Source organism: Ostrinia nubilalis, chromosome 1 (genome assembly GCF_963855985.1).
Source record: "Ostrinia nubilalis chromosome 1, ilOstNubi1.1, whole genome shotgun sequence".
NCBI lineage: Eukaryota > Metazoa > Arthropoda > Insecta > Lepidoptera > Crambidae > Ostrinia > Ostrinia nubilalis.
The window spans coordinates 15,855,866-15,870,969 of NC_087088.1; the positions used below are offsets into that span (position 1 = coordinate 15,855,866).

A 15,104-nucleotide genomic window follows, 5' to 3' on the forward strand; every position below is an offset into this window, starting at 1 on the left:
TTTTACGCGTTAGTACCTACATTTGTGTCTAAAATTATAGATAAGATTTTATCACGGCGTGCATTCTAGCCCGGCTGAACATGAATAACTTTTATTGTCTCCAATAAATAAATTTTGAATTTGAATTTTCGTGATCGCATTCTTTTATACAAACGTAGCGGCGCTGTTTTTCCATACAAAAAAACTATCACAATACCGTTACGAGAACGATCATTCGCGCTCTCAAGGCAAAGTTTATTTATTTAGAAAGGTAAACCAACAGTACATGTATACTTACACTATTAAAAAGTACAGACATCACCTATTAAAGGCGTACACAACATGACAGATAATCCATTAACATAGTATAACCAGGCCTGTTCATCTCCGCGAGTTTACATCGAAAACAAAACACGCACGATGGCACCCTACAGGATTACTATTCGACAAGGCCTAAGACATACGAGCGAGCATTGACTCATGCACGCGTATTCTTGTGTATGATGGAAGAAAATAAAGAAAATGGTGTACTAAATACTGTGCAGTATTTAACTGCCTAAATAATAATAAAAACACAGAATGTACTTTTTTAAGTTGCCTGAAGACACTGAGAGGTAAATAAATAGTTAATATATTCATGATAATTCATGCTAAATCATGTATTTCCTCCGCCATTTTCCGCAGTTTGGCACCTCACGTCACATCATTTTACCGAAGTCAGCCCTATAGCTTCGGCGCAGTGCCGATCACTGACGTTTGTCAACAAAATGGTGCTTGACTCTTGAGACAGGCTAAATTACACCATATTGTTAATGACATTGAGCATATTTTTTTTTAAATACCTTCGCGAAGTAAAACTTCTGTACGTAGTACTTATTATTATTCTGTGGTATAGCTAACGTCACGATCGTTGCAGAGCGTGATGAACGCGCACAAAGGCTGGGTGACGGGCGTGTGCCTACTGGGCGCGGGTGAGGGCGAAGCGCTAGTGTCGTGCGGCCGGGACGCGGCGCTCCGGCTGTGGAGCCCGGGCCTGCGTGCTGCCGCGCCGCCCGCGCCGCTGCCGGACGCGCCGCACGCGCTGCGACCGCACCCCGACCCAAGGACTAGGACGCTCTACACCGCCGGCAAGTAAGTAAATAAATAAGGGCTGATTTTTCAATCGTCAGATATCTTTTAACTGAAGAATAAACTTGTCGCATTGACGTATTTCTCATACTGAAACTGTCAATGTGCCAAACTTATTCTTCAGCTAAAAGTTATCCGACGATTGAAAAATCAGCCCTAAATCTAATAAATAAATCTTTGGACAATTTCACACAGCGCCAGCTAGCCCCAAAGTAAGCAACTTAATGCTTGTGTTATGGGTGCTAGCTTAACGGATATACACTACTTATATACTTTTTTTTTTAATACATAAATATTATACATAGTCACACCCAGACCCGTCACAGAAATTAAAATTCTTCATTTCAATTTCTGCCCGGCCGGGAATCGAACCCGGGACCTCTCGGCATAGTAGTCCGTTCTGAACCACTACACCAAACGGCCGACTAAAGTACCGACAGAATGGGCCTTATTACGAAAAATTTAAGGACGAACTCTGGTTTAAAATGACATTTCCACGCTAAATGTCAATTTAAACCAGGGTTCAAATGAGAGGAATTTGTAATAAGAGGGAATAGGTCTAAAATAATAACGAGTCGTCGTAACGCGACGTTTATTAATGAGTTACATTTTGTTTTATTAATAAACGTCGCGTTAAGTCCCGTGTCTTAATATTTTAGTTAGCCGAAAGACTGGACCGAATTATACAGAAACACAGACGAATACGGTTGAGTGCTGTGACGTATTATTAAAACTTATGGACAATGACATGTATTAAAAAATACATGTTATCTTTTAAACTGCCTTATTTTGTTCAAGAATTGTATTTGTACCGTGGGTTAATGTGTGATGTGTTGCAGCGGCGGCGAGGTGCGCGCGTGGCGGCTGAGCGCCGAGTGAGCAGGTTGTGTCTCCGACGCTAAAGCCTGGTCCGTGAGCACGTAGAATTTTGTCCAATGACCCCAAGCTACCCATCCTTATCGCTCGCGCGTATTTATGTTGCGCGCTCGCACACTCACTGCGGGGGCCCGTCGCACAGTCGCGACAGCAATATAATTACGCGCGAGCGATAAGGATGGGTAGCTTGGGGTCATTGGATGAAATTCTACGTGCTCACGGACCAGGCTTTAGGCGAGCCTCTGTTACCCACTCTTATAACCCTGCTGCACGTCAGTGCCGTCTAATTTTCACACTCCCGCTACCACTTATAGAGAAAGCATTCCGCTGTTCACTTCGTTGTAATAATCTTCGTGTTTAGAAATGAAAAATTTGCTCCCAAAATTTTAACAATGAGGCTCGTCTAACTATTCGTAATCAACTAGTGCCCTATTCGAACACGCCTCTATCCCTGTCACTAAGCCGACGAACTCGCCTGATCTTAGCTTCCAAAGTTGCAAACTGTTTGACATGCAATATTCACGTATTTTCATTCTAGAATGGTACTAAACGTTGCGAGATTGTAACCAAGCAATTATCCCGTATTTGACTGACATTCGCTTGCAGCACGCGTCGCCGCCGCTTCACCGAGCCGCAGCGGGCAAAACGCTTCGTCCAGCGTTTATTGCTCGTGGTGTCTATGGCTTGCAGATGACTTAGTTTTAAAGGAATACAAAAAGTAATTTCAGCGGAGTAATATGTATTTACATATCAAAAAATTCTCACAAGGGCATTTCAGAACTTCCATCTGCAGGTCACGTGGACACTATATTTTCAAATGTTTTTCCTGTGTGCTTTTATGTTCCACTCATATGATTATCATCGTAGATGTCCAACCAAACTAACCTTGTAACATGAACTAACCGAGCTTTCCATGTAGTTCTCGTCGATCCCTCACATTGAGCTTTCGTTGTCGTTTGTAGCGTAGTGACTAACTCACGGGCACTATAACGGTGTCCTCGTGTTTTAATGTTTAACAGCTTTTTCTGTGCCATAATTCAATCATTCATCAAAAAGTACAGCGAGGTCTTCATCGAGGAGATCAGAGGTGGAATTGTGTAAAGCAATAGTTATCATTTGACAGTTCATAACATACGAATTATTCTGTCAAACGCTTTGTTTAACTGACTTTATCGTACGTTATGAACTGTCAAATGATTACGATTGCTTTACACAATACCACCTCTGCTCTCGGATCAATCACTTTATAGCAGTAGCAGTTTGAAGTCATCAGGAGGCGTTGAAGTCACTTACGTGCGATTTGTTGCAGCGACGGGCGCGTCCGTGCGTGGCGCATGCGCCTGCCGCGGTGACCGGCCGCGCCCGCGCCCGCCAGCCCGCGCGGCCCGCGCCGTGCTTGGCGGTGACCGCGGGGCCCGACCACCACGACGGACCACAAGCCACACACTACCGAAACCCCACATGAACCTCGTCCTGCGAATCCCCTTTATCACTGTTCGGATTGCACCGACTCGAGCCGTGTCCGCGACTGTTCGCAGGTCCTGGATCTGTCAATAGGCCGTATAGGCTGCGGCCTAGGGGCGGCAGATATCAGCTGACGCTTACTCGATTTCAGAAGATAAAAGTTAAATAAAGATCCAACCCCACCCTAGCCTACGGGCGGCAAAACTGTTGTTCGCGTGTCCCGCCCGGATCTCACAAAATTGCTCAATCGACGCATGCTTGCGAGCTCTGATTCGTTAATCGATGCATTCGCAACTACGATAGTATTCAATGTCACCTCAAATTAACGAGCGGCAGGTGAAGTATCTCATTAGATAGTTTAGGGCCTAAGTGTGACGTAGCGAGTTAATTCGTCTCCGACGAATGTTAGTTAAGGTGAATCGTAATTTGTAGATCGAAACTCACTCATTTTAAAATGTAGCCGAGTTCACGTATACTGCTAGATTCGCAACAAAGGCCTTCATACAGATAATAAGATGTTATATTCGACCGAGCTATCATTAGGTAAGAACATTATATTCTATGTATACAAATTAGACGATGTTAAGTCTGAATATTAGCTTAGCGGCTTTAGTTCCTGTGATTATTTGAGAATACCTAGTAGAACGATAGAGAGCCAATGCCTTATTGCCAAATTTTAATCATGCGCACAATTACTGTCTTTATCAGCTCCTCACTAGTGGACCATGTAAGACAACAATTTGTAAAAGACACATTTATTTCGTTACTTGTCTGAATTAGTATAACTTACTACTATCTATTATGTGCTAATAATACTGGATGTCTGTTACCACAAAAAAAAAAACAAGTATTAAGCCAGTTTACTAGGCATGGAAATGATTGCTATTTTTCATTCATTTTCATTCTATGAAATGATGATTTTTTTTCATATGATTTCACATGCGAAATTTCACAGGCAATGATTTTTATTCGCAGTGTTTTAATGTAGCTCTTTCATATAATGTGCTACTTTTAATTAAGTATGAATTATGATGAAGGATTGCTAATTAGCTAAAATATGAAATGTAACAATATCTGTTGTTGTATGTCGCACAACAAAAAACAAACAGTTTCACAGCACATCAATAACCGCGCGACTAGTGAAAATCATTCATTTCATCTGCCTGCTATCTAATGAAATCATACGAATGATGACAAGGAAATCTAAACCTTACACCTTTGAGTTTAAAGTTCATATTTAAAATGCCCAGTTTAGTCCGTCATCCGACATCTCTTGTCCTTTTCTAACACGCACATGATCAAATCATTCCTTCTTACTCGCTCGGTCGCTTCGCAGAGCTGCGCTCACGGACTTCGCTCGAATGAATGAATGAAATTCATGTGATTCGTGATTTCGTTGACTGTGAAATTATAGCAGTCTATGTGAAGTAAAATAGCAGGTGTGATTAATGAAATTCATTTCATATGATTTTTCATCTGCTATTCATGAAATGTTCCATGCCTACAGTTTACATTTAGGACTATACAACATTTAGAAAAAAAAAACAGATGAATAGCCACAGTAAACTGCAGTGTGAATGATGTATGAAATATTCCAATTTGGTAGTTTTTGAACATAGGTATTATTAGCACCCAGTAGTTAATATTAAAAAAAGACTTACTCGAACAGAAGCAATTAGAAGATACTGTGATTTTTATATATTTTTGTACATTCCTGTGCTACGGGTAGACGCCAGAATCATACATTCACATTTAGCTATACAGGACATAGGATATGATGGCAAAAATTTGAACAATATAGTCTGATCGCTGCCTATAATGTTGTTTTTTCAATTTCTTCTTTTTTCACTTCTCAATATTTTTGTTCTTCTGGTGTTCCAGACTTTGTTATTATTTGTTAATAATCAATAAATAAACAGGTTTAATAAAGCACTGTAATATCTTGTCAAGTTTTTGCCAACAGCTACCTTGTGTATATTTAATACCTTGTAGAGTTATATCGGTCGCGGTATTAATTGAATTGAATTTTTAAATCAACTAATGTCCAAATATTAACTTTTAGTTTTAAGTATAACATTATTATTAATCTACGAATTTTAGTGAAAATATTTTATACACTTGCGAGCAAAAGTATGGAATCACTTACATGAAGTTGTTTCCACGCGATCTTGTGTACTAACCAATTTGTTAGTAACAAAAAAAGTAGCACCATTTTAAAGATTAAACTTTTAACTTTAAATTGATACCAAATTCATTTAAATCACACCAGTATTTAAAAAGATATCCCGGCTGATGTGAAAAAGTAAGGAAAAAGGCATGTATCAACTGTTTGATACGTCGCGAGTTGCGGCCTATTTACCCCCCATAAAAGCAAGTGTTTTCGGATTTTTGCTTTCACACGTTGATCCATACACATCTCCGCTTCTTTTGACACTTTATCTGAGATTCTACACCTTCAGAAGCAGCATAAATCGTTGCACTATTGCAAGAAGGGCTCAGCCAGCGGGCTGTCGCACGTCAGCTCCACATAAGCCAGTCCTGGGTTTCGAAAGTTTTAAGACGCTTTCGGGATACCGGTGGCTTTATCCCGAGACCAAGTTCTGAACATTGCCGGTGCACATCGCAGAGGGAAAACCGTTTTTTCATGTCAACTTCTCTACGAAATCGTCATTTGACTGGTTTGAACGTCCAGCAAGAGCTCAGAAATGTTCGTAGGATAGCTGTTAGCAAGTGGACAGTTCGTCTAAGATATAAACAATAGAATTTGACTCCAAAAAGGCCTGCCACAGGCTTGAAACTGACGGCAGGTCACCGATAAGCAAGCTTTCAATTTGCTCCTACACATCTCGATGGGAAGTCGAGCAAGCCATCCCCATAAGCCAATGTTTTAGCGACCCAGCACTGCACAAATCGCTCCCCAGGCCGTCTATAGACCCGACCTCTTCGACTGCTGCACTGCAAAAACAGTCTGCATTCATCGGAGAACAAAACTCGCCTCCATTACTCGCCTTCCGAGTGCGAGCTAATTGAAAGCGTGCTTGTCGGTGACCTGCCGTCAGTTTCCAGCCTGTGGCAGGCCTATTTGGAGTCAAATTTTATTGCTCATATCTTAGACGAACTGTCCACTCGCTAACAGCTATCCTACGAACATTTCTGAGCTCTTGCTGGACGTCGATACCAGTCAAATGACGATTTCATAGAGAGGTTGACATGAAAAAACGGTCATCCCTCTGCGATGTGCACCGGTGCTGTTGAGAACTTGGTCTCGGGATAAAGCCAACAGTCTCCCAAAAGCGTCTTAAAACTTTCGAAACCCAGGACTGGCTTATGTGGAGCTGACGTGCGACAGCCCGCTGGCTGAGCCCTTCTTGCAACAGTGCAACGATTTGTGCTGCATCTGTAGGTGTAGAATCCCAGGTAAAGTGTCAAAAGAAGCCGAGATGTGTATGGATTAACGTGTGAACGCAAAAATCCGAAAACACGTGCTTTTATAGGGGGTAAATAGGCCGCAACTCGCGACGTATATCAAACAGTTGGTACATGTCTTTTTTCTTACGTCTTCACATCAGCCGGGATATCTTTTTAAATACCGGTGTGATTTAAATGAATTTGGTATCAATTTAAAGTTAAAAGTTTAATATTTAAAATGGTGCTACTTTTTTTGTTACTAACAAATTCGTTAGTACACAAGATCGCGTGGAAACAACTTCATGTAAGTGATTCCATACTTTTGCTCGCGAGTGTATTTGTTTTGTCCTTTCTGTTTTTATTCTTAGTATTACTATGTGTATCACTTCAGTATTAACACGCATACCTTCAAATAGTTTGTAGTAGAATAACGCGGTCACTTTAGCACTGATGTCATTAGGTACGGCTCGGTTAAGTTAAAGTCCAATCACTAGATAACTTTTAGAGGTAACAATACGTGAATTGCGCTGTTCTATTGACATCAGTGCTCTCGTTCCCGATCGTCAGGCTATGATGATGCTGGTAGCTTTATTAATAAACAAAGATGTTATCGTTGTTAATTTTGTCTCAAAATAATAATAAGCTTGAATCTAGTTAACGATAACGAATTATAAATAGAAGAGACGTGTTATTACTTCAGCGTTTTATTTAGAGTTCGTACGCCTAGTCAATATTATTCGGATTGCGTGTGTGACCACTGTTTGTAACTTTTATTCAAATTTATTATACTATAGTTGTTTCCATTGATCAATATGAAAATATGTTTAAAAATGCTTTCATTGAATTTTTATCATAATATTTGGAGCAAATGAAATTATTGTGAAACGTTTGAGATTAATTATTATCGTTTTGAGTGTCGTTTATTTTACGTAGTATCAAATTTTATTTTTTAATTAGGTATCAATAGTATCTTTTTTACACTGATGATGATATAACTTAAATACATTTTAATTAAAAATTTACGAGTCGTTTCATTTATTAATTCACTTCAGTTTTAGCGACAGCGCACACTGGGCGACAAGCAATTTAATTTCATATAATATTATTAGCTTGTAAAAAATTTACAAGTCGCGGCGTCTATAGTCTGGTCTGTAGTCTGTAGTGCGTCTATAGCACGTAGAATTGACTGATTGTCGCCCAGTGTGCGCTGTCGCTTAGGTATCGCTAGTGAACGTCGAGAGTAACTCGCAAGTCGTTTCCTCGTGGTCATACTAGTTTGTCATGAACTCGCACTTCACACGTCAATATAAAGGAGTCGGAGGCGAAGTAGCAAATTAAAAGACATCGTATCAGTCGACAGAATATATTTACAATGAACGCTGGCTCAACGTCGTTTCTCTCGGGCGGGCTCAGTACTTGTACTTAGCGTGCTTGGGATGTTTGCGGTGGTGGTGGGCGGGCGGCGTGGCGGGCGAGCGGCGCCGACGCTCCCGCTCCCGCGACCTCTCCCGCTCCCGCTCCCGCGAACGCTCCCTCTCCCGTGACCTCGAGCGAGACCGCGATTTTCTTTCGCTGAAATCCAATTGTAATATTAGAGCGCTTTCACATTAAGAGTATGCGCACACCGTTGATTTTTCGTCGGCCGACAGTTTAGTCGGGCAGTTGATCAGTATGGGCATGTATGGGAGTGCGCACACTGCGCCGATTCGATTTGGCCGATTCTTCATACAATTTGAAATCGGGCACAACTATCGGCCAACTAAAAATCAACGGTGTGGGCCTACTCTTAGGCGACTTTAGCAATGCGACAAATGCGCAACAGACGCGCTGCCAATAATACTCACTTCACTCCCTAATGTGAAAGCGGGAATGCTCATCTTAGTCTTATTAATAACTTGAGCTTTTTTTGAAGACTCGAGTCGTTTAAATAAAACTTAGAGCTTAAGTCCTTTAGAATTTTTTGTCTTTTGTAAAAGACTCGAGTCCTGCCAAGTATAACTTAGGACTGAATCTTTTAAAAAAACTCATGACAGTCCTCTAAATCCATAAATCAGTAAATACATATGGATGACGATATAAATAAAATCACCCATTTTTACCTATTATTTATATAATTTCCCTACTCAAATTATGACTCAGCTTAAAGAACTTAAAAGACTCAGAAGACTCGAAAGGACTCAGCCTCATGTGACTAACGAGCCCTAGTCTTGAAAATAGAATCGAGTTTCGAAATGAAGACAAAAGACTCGAGTTTCTTACAACTCTTGCTGCTATTGAATAACGAGATTGTTTAGAGTAGGCGCACACCGTTGATTTTTAGTTGGCCGATAGTTGTGCCCGATTTTAAATTGTATGAAGAATCGGCCCAATTAGAAGTAGAAATCGGGCACATGCCCATACTGATCAACTGCCCGACTAAACTATCGGCCGACGAAAAATCAACGGTAGTGCAAATCAAATTAAGAAATAAAGTAAGATAGGTATATTGTAACATAGATAAATATTCTAAAAAAGAAAGAAACATTAACAAACTTACCTATATCGAGATCTCTTTTCTCGTGGTGGCGATAATGAGGGCTCCCGAGATTTCTTTGATTTTTTTGATGATGTTCTGCAAAAAATAATATAGAACAATGGAGGTATGTCATGTAGCTTCATAGATTTTTTTAACGCGCTCACTAGTGACGACGTACTTTGATGTAAACTCACACTATGCAGCCCTCAGATCGATCATTTAGAGCGCTTGTAGACGTCCGTTTTTTTCACCGGATAACGGACCGTCAAAAAACGATATCCTTTGTTTGCTGTCAATTTTCTCGCCGGACCCATGTCCGATGCATGTGCACACGTTCATTATAAACCATACGCCACCGCGAATCCGGCAAAAAACACGGTCCGTTATCCGGTGAAAAAAACGGACGTCTACAAGCGCTCTCACGCGGACTGTCAGTGCGGATCGATTTGCACAGCCGATCTGTATGAACTGCTAGGGAGCGAAGCGGTTCCTCCGGACCGCATTACTCTAAAACGCTCCCTAGAAGTTCATACAGATTGGCCGTGCAGAGCGGGTCCTCACCGGACGGTCCGCGTGACCCTAAAACCAGCCATAATCCGAGAGGCAGGCAAGGCAGTACTGAACAAACAAGGCTGAAGAAGTAAGTAAATAAGGTTCGAATGATGGCAACATAAGGTTTATACAGTGTGGAATTTTGTAATGCCACCTGGCGGGAAAGTACTCTAAATACTGTCTATAGAAAAAATTACTGAAAGAAAACATTCCTTTATTTTTGAAAAGAAAGAGAACTGCATTCAAAGATTTTCGAAAATTTTTCGAAAATTCTCTACCATACCATACAATTTCCTGTAACTTAATTAAAATAATTTAAGATTTCTTGGTTTTCCTTTCATTTGATTTATCAAGTTTGTTATAGAGATTTCATGCTTATTAGAGATGGGCCGACTAGTCGGGAAAGCCGACTATTCGGCATCATTTGTAGTCGGCCGACTAGTGATGACTATTCGGCAAAATATGCCGATTATAATCGGCGCATTACAAAATTAAATATGTGAATGAAATAAAACTCATAATCACCATGAGAGATGGGTAAGTGCTAATAATCCGATTAATAGCAATTGGCTAGTAACGGATTAAAAGCAGTTATTAGCCATTAATAGCCAATAATAGCCGATTTCAGATGGTAACCCTGCTATTAATGTTATACTAATGATTAAACATATCCCTTCATAGTTTACAAATGTAGCACTTGAAATTTGGAAGGGACGTAGCTTAGGTACCGTAGAGGTGCATTAAGAAAGGAATACCCGAAATTCCCACGGGCACGGGAATTAGCGGGAAAATCCTTTTGTATGAAAAATCTAAACCGCTTAAGTTAGACGCTTGAAATTTGGCATGCAGGTACCTTAGTAAACTTAAAGCTTAGTTACAAGAGGATATTGCAAAATTCCCACGGAAACGGGAGTTAGCGGGAAAAAAACATTTGTATGAAAAAATCTAAACCACGTAAGATAGACGCTTGAAATTTGGCATGCAGGTACCTTAGTAAAGTCAAAGCTTAGTTACAAGAGGATATTGCAAAATTCCCACGGGAACGGGAGTTAGCGGGAAAAAACATTTGTATAAAAAAATCTAAACAACGTAAGATAGACGCTTGAAATTTGGCATGCAGGTACCTTAGTAAACTCAAAGCTTAGTTACAAGAGGATATTGCAAAATTCCCACGGGAACGGGAGTTAGCGGGAAAAAACATTTGTATGAAAAAAATCTAAACCGCGTAAGATAGATGTAGGGGCTAAAACGGGATCCACGCGTACGAAATCGCGGGCGGCCGCTAGTCTAAATATGTAAAAGGAGAAACTGACTGACTTAGTGACATATCAACGCACAGCCTAAACGGCTAAACATATGCACTTGAAATTTGGAAGGGACGTAGCTTAGGTACCGTAGAGGTGCACTAAGAAAGGAATTCCCGAAATTCATACGGGAACGGGAATTAGCGGGAAAATCCTTTGGTATGAAAAATCTAAACCGCTTAAGTTAGACGCTTGAAATGTGGCATGCAGGTACCTTAGTAAACTTAATGCTTAATTACAACAGAATATTGCAAAATTCCAACGGGAACGGGAATCAGCGGGAAAAAAAAATTATATGAAAAAATCTAAACCGCGTAAGATAGACGCTTGAAATTTGGCATGTAGGTACCTTAGTAAACTGAAAGCTTAGTTTCAACAAGGAATTCCCAAAATTCCAACGGGAACGGGAATTATCGGGAAAATCCTTTTGTATGAAAAATCTAAACCGCCTAAGTTAGACGCTTGAAATTTGGCATGCAGGTACCTTAGTAAACTTAAAGCTTAGTTACAACAGGATATTGCAAAATTCCCACGGAACGGGAGTTAGCGGGAAAAAACATTTGTATGAAAAAATCTAAACCGCGTAAGATAGATGAAGGGGGTAAAACGGGATCCACGCGTCGAAGTCGCGGGCGGCCGCTAGTACAGTATGAGTCTTGACTTGAGAAAGTGCATATATGAAAATAGGCGGAACTACTAAACCTATTTTTATCGATAAAAAAAGTCAAAAAATATCTGAGTTTTTATTATTTATTGACATTTTCTGGGTATTTTACGTATTTTTTTAGTATCGCCTGTTATTAAGCACTAGCGGCCGCCCGCGACTTCGTATGCGTGGATCCCGTTTTACCCCCTTCATCTATCTTACGCGGTTTAGATTTTGTCATACAAATGTTTTTTCCTAACTCCCGTTCCCGTGGGAATTATGGAAAATCCTGTTGTAACTAAGCTTTAAATTTACTAAGGTACCTGCATGCCAAATTTCAAGCGTCTAACTTAAGCGGTTTAGATTTTTCATACAAAAGCATTTTCCCGTTAATTCCCGTTCCCGTGGGAATTTCGGGAATTCCTTGTTGTAACTAAGCTTTCAGTTTACTAAGGTATCTATATGCCAAATTTCAAGCGTGTAACTTAAGCGGTTTACTTTTTTCATACAAAAGGATTTTCCAGCTAATTCCCAATACCGTGGGAATTTCGGGAATTCCTTGTTGTAACTAAGCTTTAAGTTTACTAATGTACCTACATGCCAAATTTCAAGCGTCTGACTTAAGTGGTTTAGATTTTTCATACAAAAGGATTTTCCCGCTAATTTCCGTTCCCTTGGGAATTTCGGGAATTCCTTGTTGTAACTAAGGTTTAAGTTCACTAATGTACCTACATGCCAAATTTCAAGCGTCTAACTTAAGCGGTTTAGATTTTTCATACAAAAGGATTTTCCCGCTAATTCCCGTTCCCTTGGTAATTTTGGTAATTCCTTTCTTAGTGCACCTCTACGGTATTTAAGCTACGTCCCTTCCAAATTTCAAGTGCCTACGTTTAGCCGTTTAGGCTGTGCGTTGATCTGTCACTAAGTCGGTCAGTTTCTCCTTTTATATATTTAGATTCTTTATAACTAGGTACAATGTCGTTTATATAAATTACATTGATGTTTTTTAATATTTTAGTTCTTTTTTGTTTCTTCGAGTAATATTTGATTTTAATGTTGATTTGATTTTAAAGGTGGAAGAAAAAACGTAAGAAACTATTAATAGCAGGGTTACTAGCCAATGGATGGCTAATAATGGCTATTAATAGATAATAATCAGTTATTATCCAAACTAGCTGGCTACAAACCCATCTCTAACCATGATAAATGAGGCGTTTATCTGAACCACCTTTGATTGCAAAAAATCAGTAAAAAGTGGTTTCACCTGATTTAAATTTTTGGCAATCAGTTTAAATTCATACAAAGTTAAGATTAGTTAAAATTACCAGGAAATCATCAAAAATGTGCAAAGTTTATGTAATTTGTCCATATAAAAATTAAGTACGGACAAGTAGGTATTAGAATGATCGGCATTGCCGATTAGTCGGCCGACTAATCGGCAATTTGAAAACCGATTAGTCGGCTAGTCGGTTAGTCGGCAAAGACCATAGTCGGCCCATCACTAATGCTTATACTTAACCCTAACGATCGATGCAATAAAAATACAGGGTGTAATTTTTAACAGATTTCAGTTGGTTCGAATCCCGGGTGTGGCAAGCAAATTTTTGGAAATCTTTGAATGCAGTTCTATTTCTTTTCAAAAATAAAGGAATGTTTTCTTTGAGAAAAAAAATCTATCCACAATATTAAGAGTACATTCCCTCCAGGTGGCATTACAAAATTCCACCCTGTATATCACTTACGAGTAGGCGTCGTCGTCCGGCGAGCGCCGGCGCGGTTCCGGCGAGTCGCGCGCCTCCGCCGCCGCCGCCGCCGCCGCCGCCGCCGCCGCATCCTTCGCCTCACGCGCCGCCTGCCGACATCAGAGTAGAGTACTCGTAAAAACGGAATCAAATCAAATAATTTATTTGTAAAACATAGGTACACATGTATAGGTAGTACATAAAAATGAGTAGAGATCTATGAGTGGCGTACAAATGGAGTACAAAATCTAGTGAGACCCGCTGGGGCCCAGTGGGGCCAGCTGGGATCTAGTGGGACCCTCTGGGGTCTAGTGAGACCCGCTGGGGTCTAGTGGGACCCGCTGGAGTCTAGTTGGGCCCGCTGGGGTCTAGTAGAACCCTCTGGGGCCTAGTGGCTCCCGCTGGGATCCTCTGGGGTCTAGTGGGACTCGCTAGGGACCTAGAACCCGCCGGAGGCAGAGGTGGGATGGGACCCACCTTCTTGATGAGCTTGCGGCGGTAGTGTTGCACTTGCTGCGTCGTGGGCAGGCCGGCGCCCGGGCGTACTTCATACCTCATCACAGGCGGACTGGGGCCTAGTGGGGCCCGCTAGAGTCCAGTAGGTTCTAGTGGGGCTCGCTGGAATCTAGTGGGACCCTCTGAAGTCTAGTAAAACCCTCTGGGGCCTAGTGGGGCCCGCTGGGATCCTCTGGGGCCTAGTGGGACCCACCTTTTTGATGAGCTTGCGGCGGTAGTGTTGCACCTGCTGGGTCGCGGCCAGGCCGGCGCGGCGCGGGCGAGCACCGGCCTCCAGCTCGTCGGCGTACTTCATACCTCATCACAGTGGGACCCGCTGGAGACTAGTGGGGCCCGCTAGGGTCCAGTAGGTTCTAGTGGGACCCACTGGGAGTCTAGTGGGACCCGCTGGGAGTCTAGTAGGGCCCGCTAGGGTCCAGTAAGTTCTAGTGGGACCAGCTGGGAGTATAGTGGGAATCGCCGAGAATCTAGTAGGACCCGCCAGGAGTCTAGTGGGACCCGCTGGGGTCTAATGGAACCCGCTGGAGTCTAGTGGGACCCTCTGAAGTCTAGTAAAACTCTCTGGGGCCTAGTGGCTCCCGCTGGGATCCTCTGGGGCCTAATGGGACTCGCTGGGTTCCTCAGGAACTCACCACCTTCTTCCCAGCCTCCAGCTCGTCGGCGTACTTCATACCTCATCACAGTGGTAATCGCTGGGGCCTAGTGGGGCCCTCTAGTGTCTAGTCCTGGGACCCACCTTCTTGATGAGCTTGCGGCGGTAGTGTTGCACTTGCTGGGTCGCGGCCAGGCCGGCGCGGCGCGGGCGGGCTCCGGCCTCCAGCTCGTCGGCGTACTTTATACCTCATCACAGTGGGACCCGCTGAAGCCTAGTGGGGCTCGCTGGAATCTAGTGGGACCCTCTGGGAGTCTAGTGATACCCGCTGGGGTCTAGTGGGGCCCGCTAGGGTCCAGTAGGTTTTAGTGGGACCCGCTGG

General features: G+C 42.1%; 1 protein-coding gene and 1 long non-coding RNA gene across 2 annotated transcripts in view; one reads left to right on the forward strand and one right to left on the reverse strand.

Moving 5' to 3' along the window:
* LOC135076810 (kinesin-like protein KIF21B) overlaps nucleotides 1-1,986 on the forward strand; it is a 50,525-nt gene extending 48,539 nt beyond the window's left edge. Inside the window, 2 exon segments of the mRNA XM_063971261.1 lie at nucleotides 896-1,110; nucleotides 1,947-1,986. Coding sequence (XP_063827331.1) covers nucleotides 896-1,110; nucleotides 1,947-1,986 — 255 coding nt within the window.
* Nucleotides 1,987-8,204: 6,218 nt separating this feature from the next.
* LOC135076304 (uncharacterized) lies at nucleotides 8,205-13,698 on the reverse strand. Its single transcript, XR_010258242.1, has 3 exons — nucleotides 13,615-13,698; nucleotides 9,392-9,466; nucleotides 8,205-8,427 (listed from the first exon to the last, which is right to left on the reverse strand). It is a non-coding gene; the product is annotated as an uncharacterized LOC135076304 (long non-coding RNA).
* Between the last annotated feature and the right edge of the window lie 1,406 nt (nucleotides 13,699-15,104).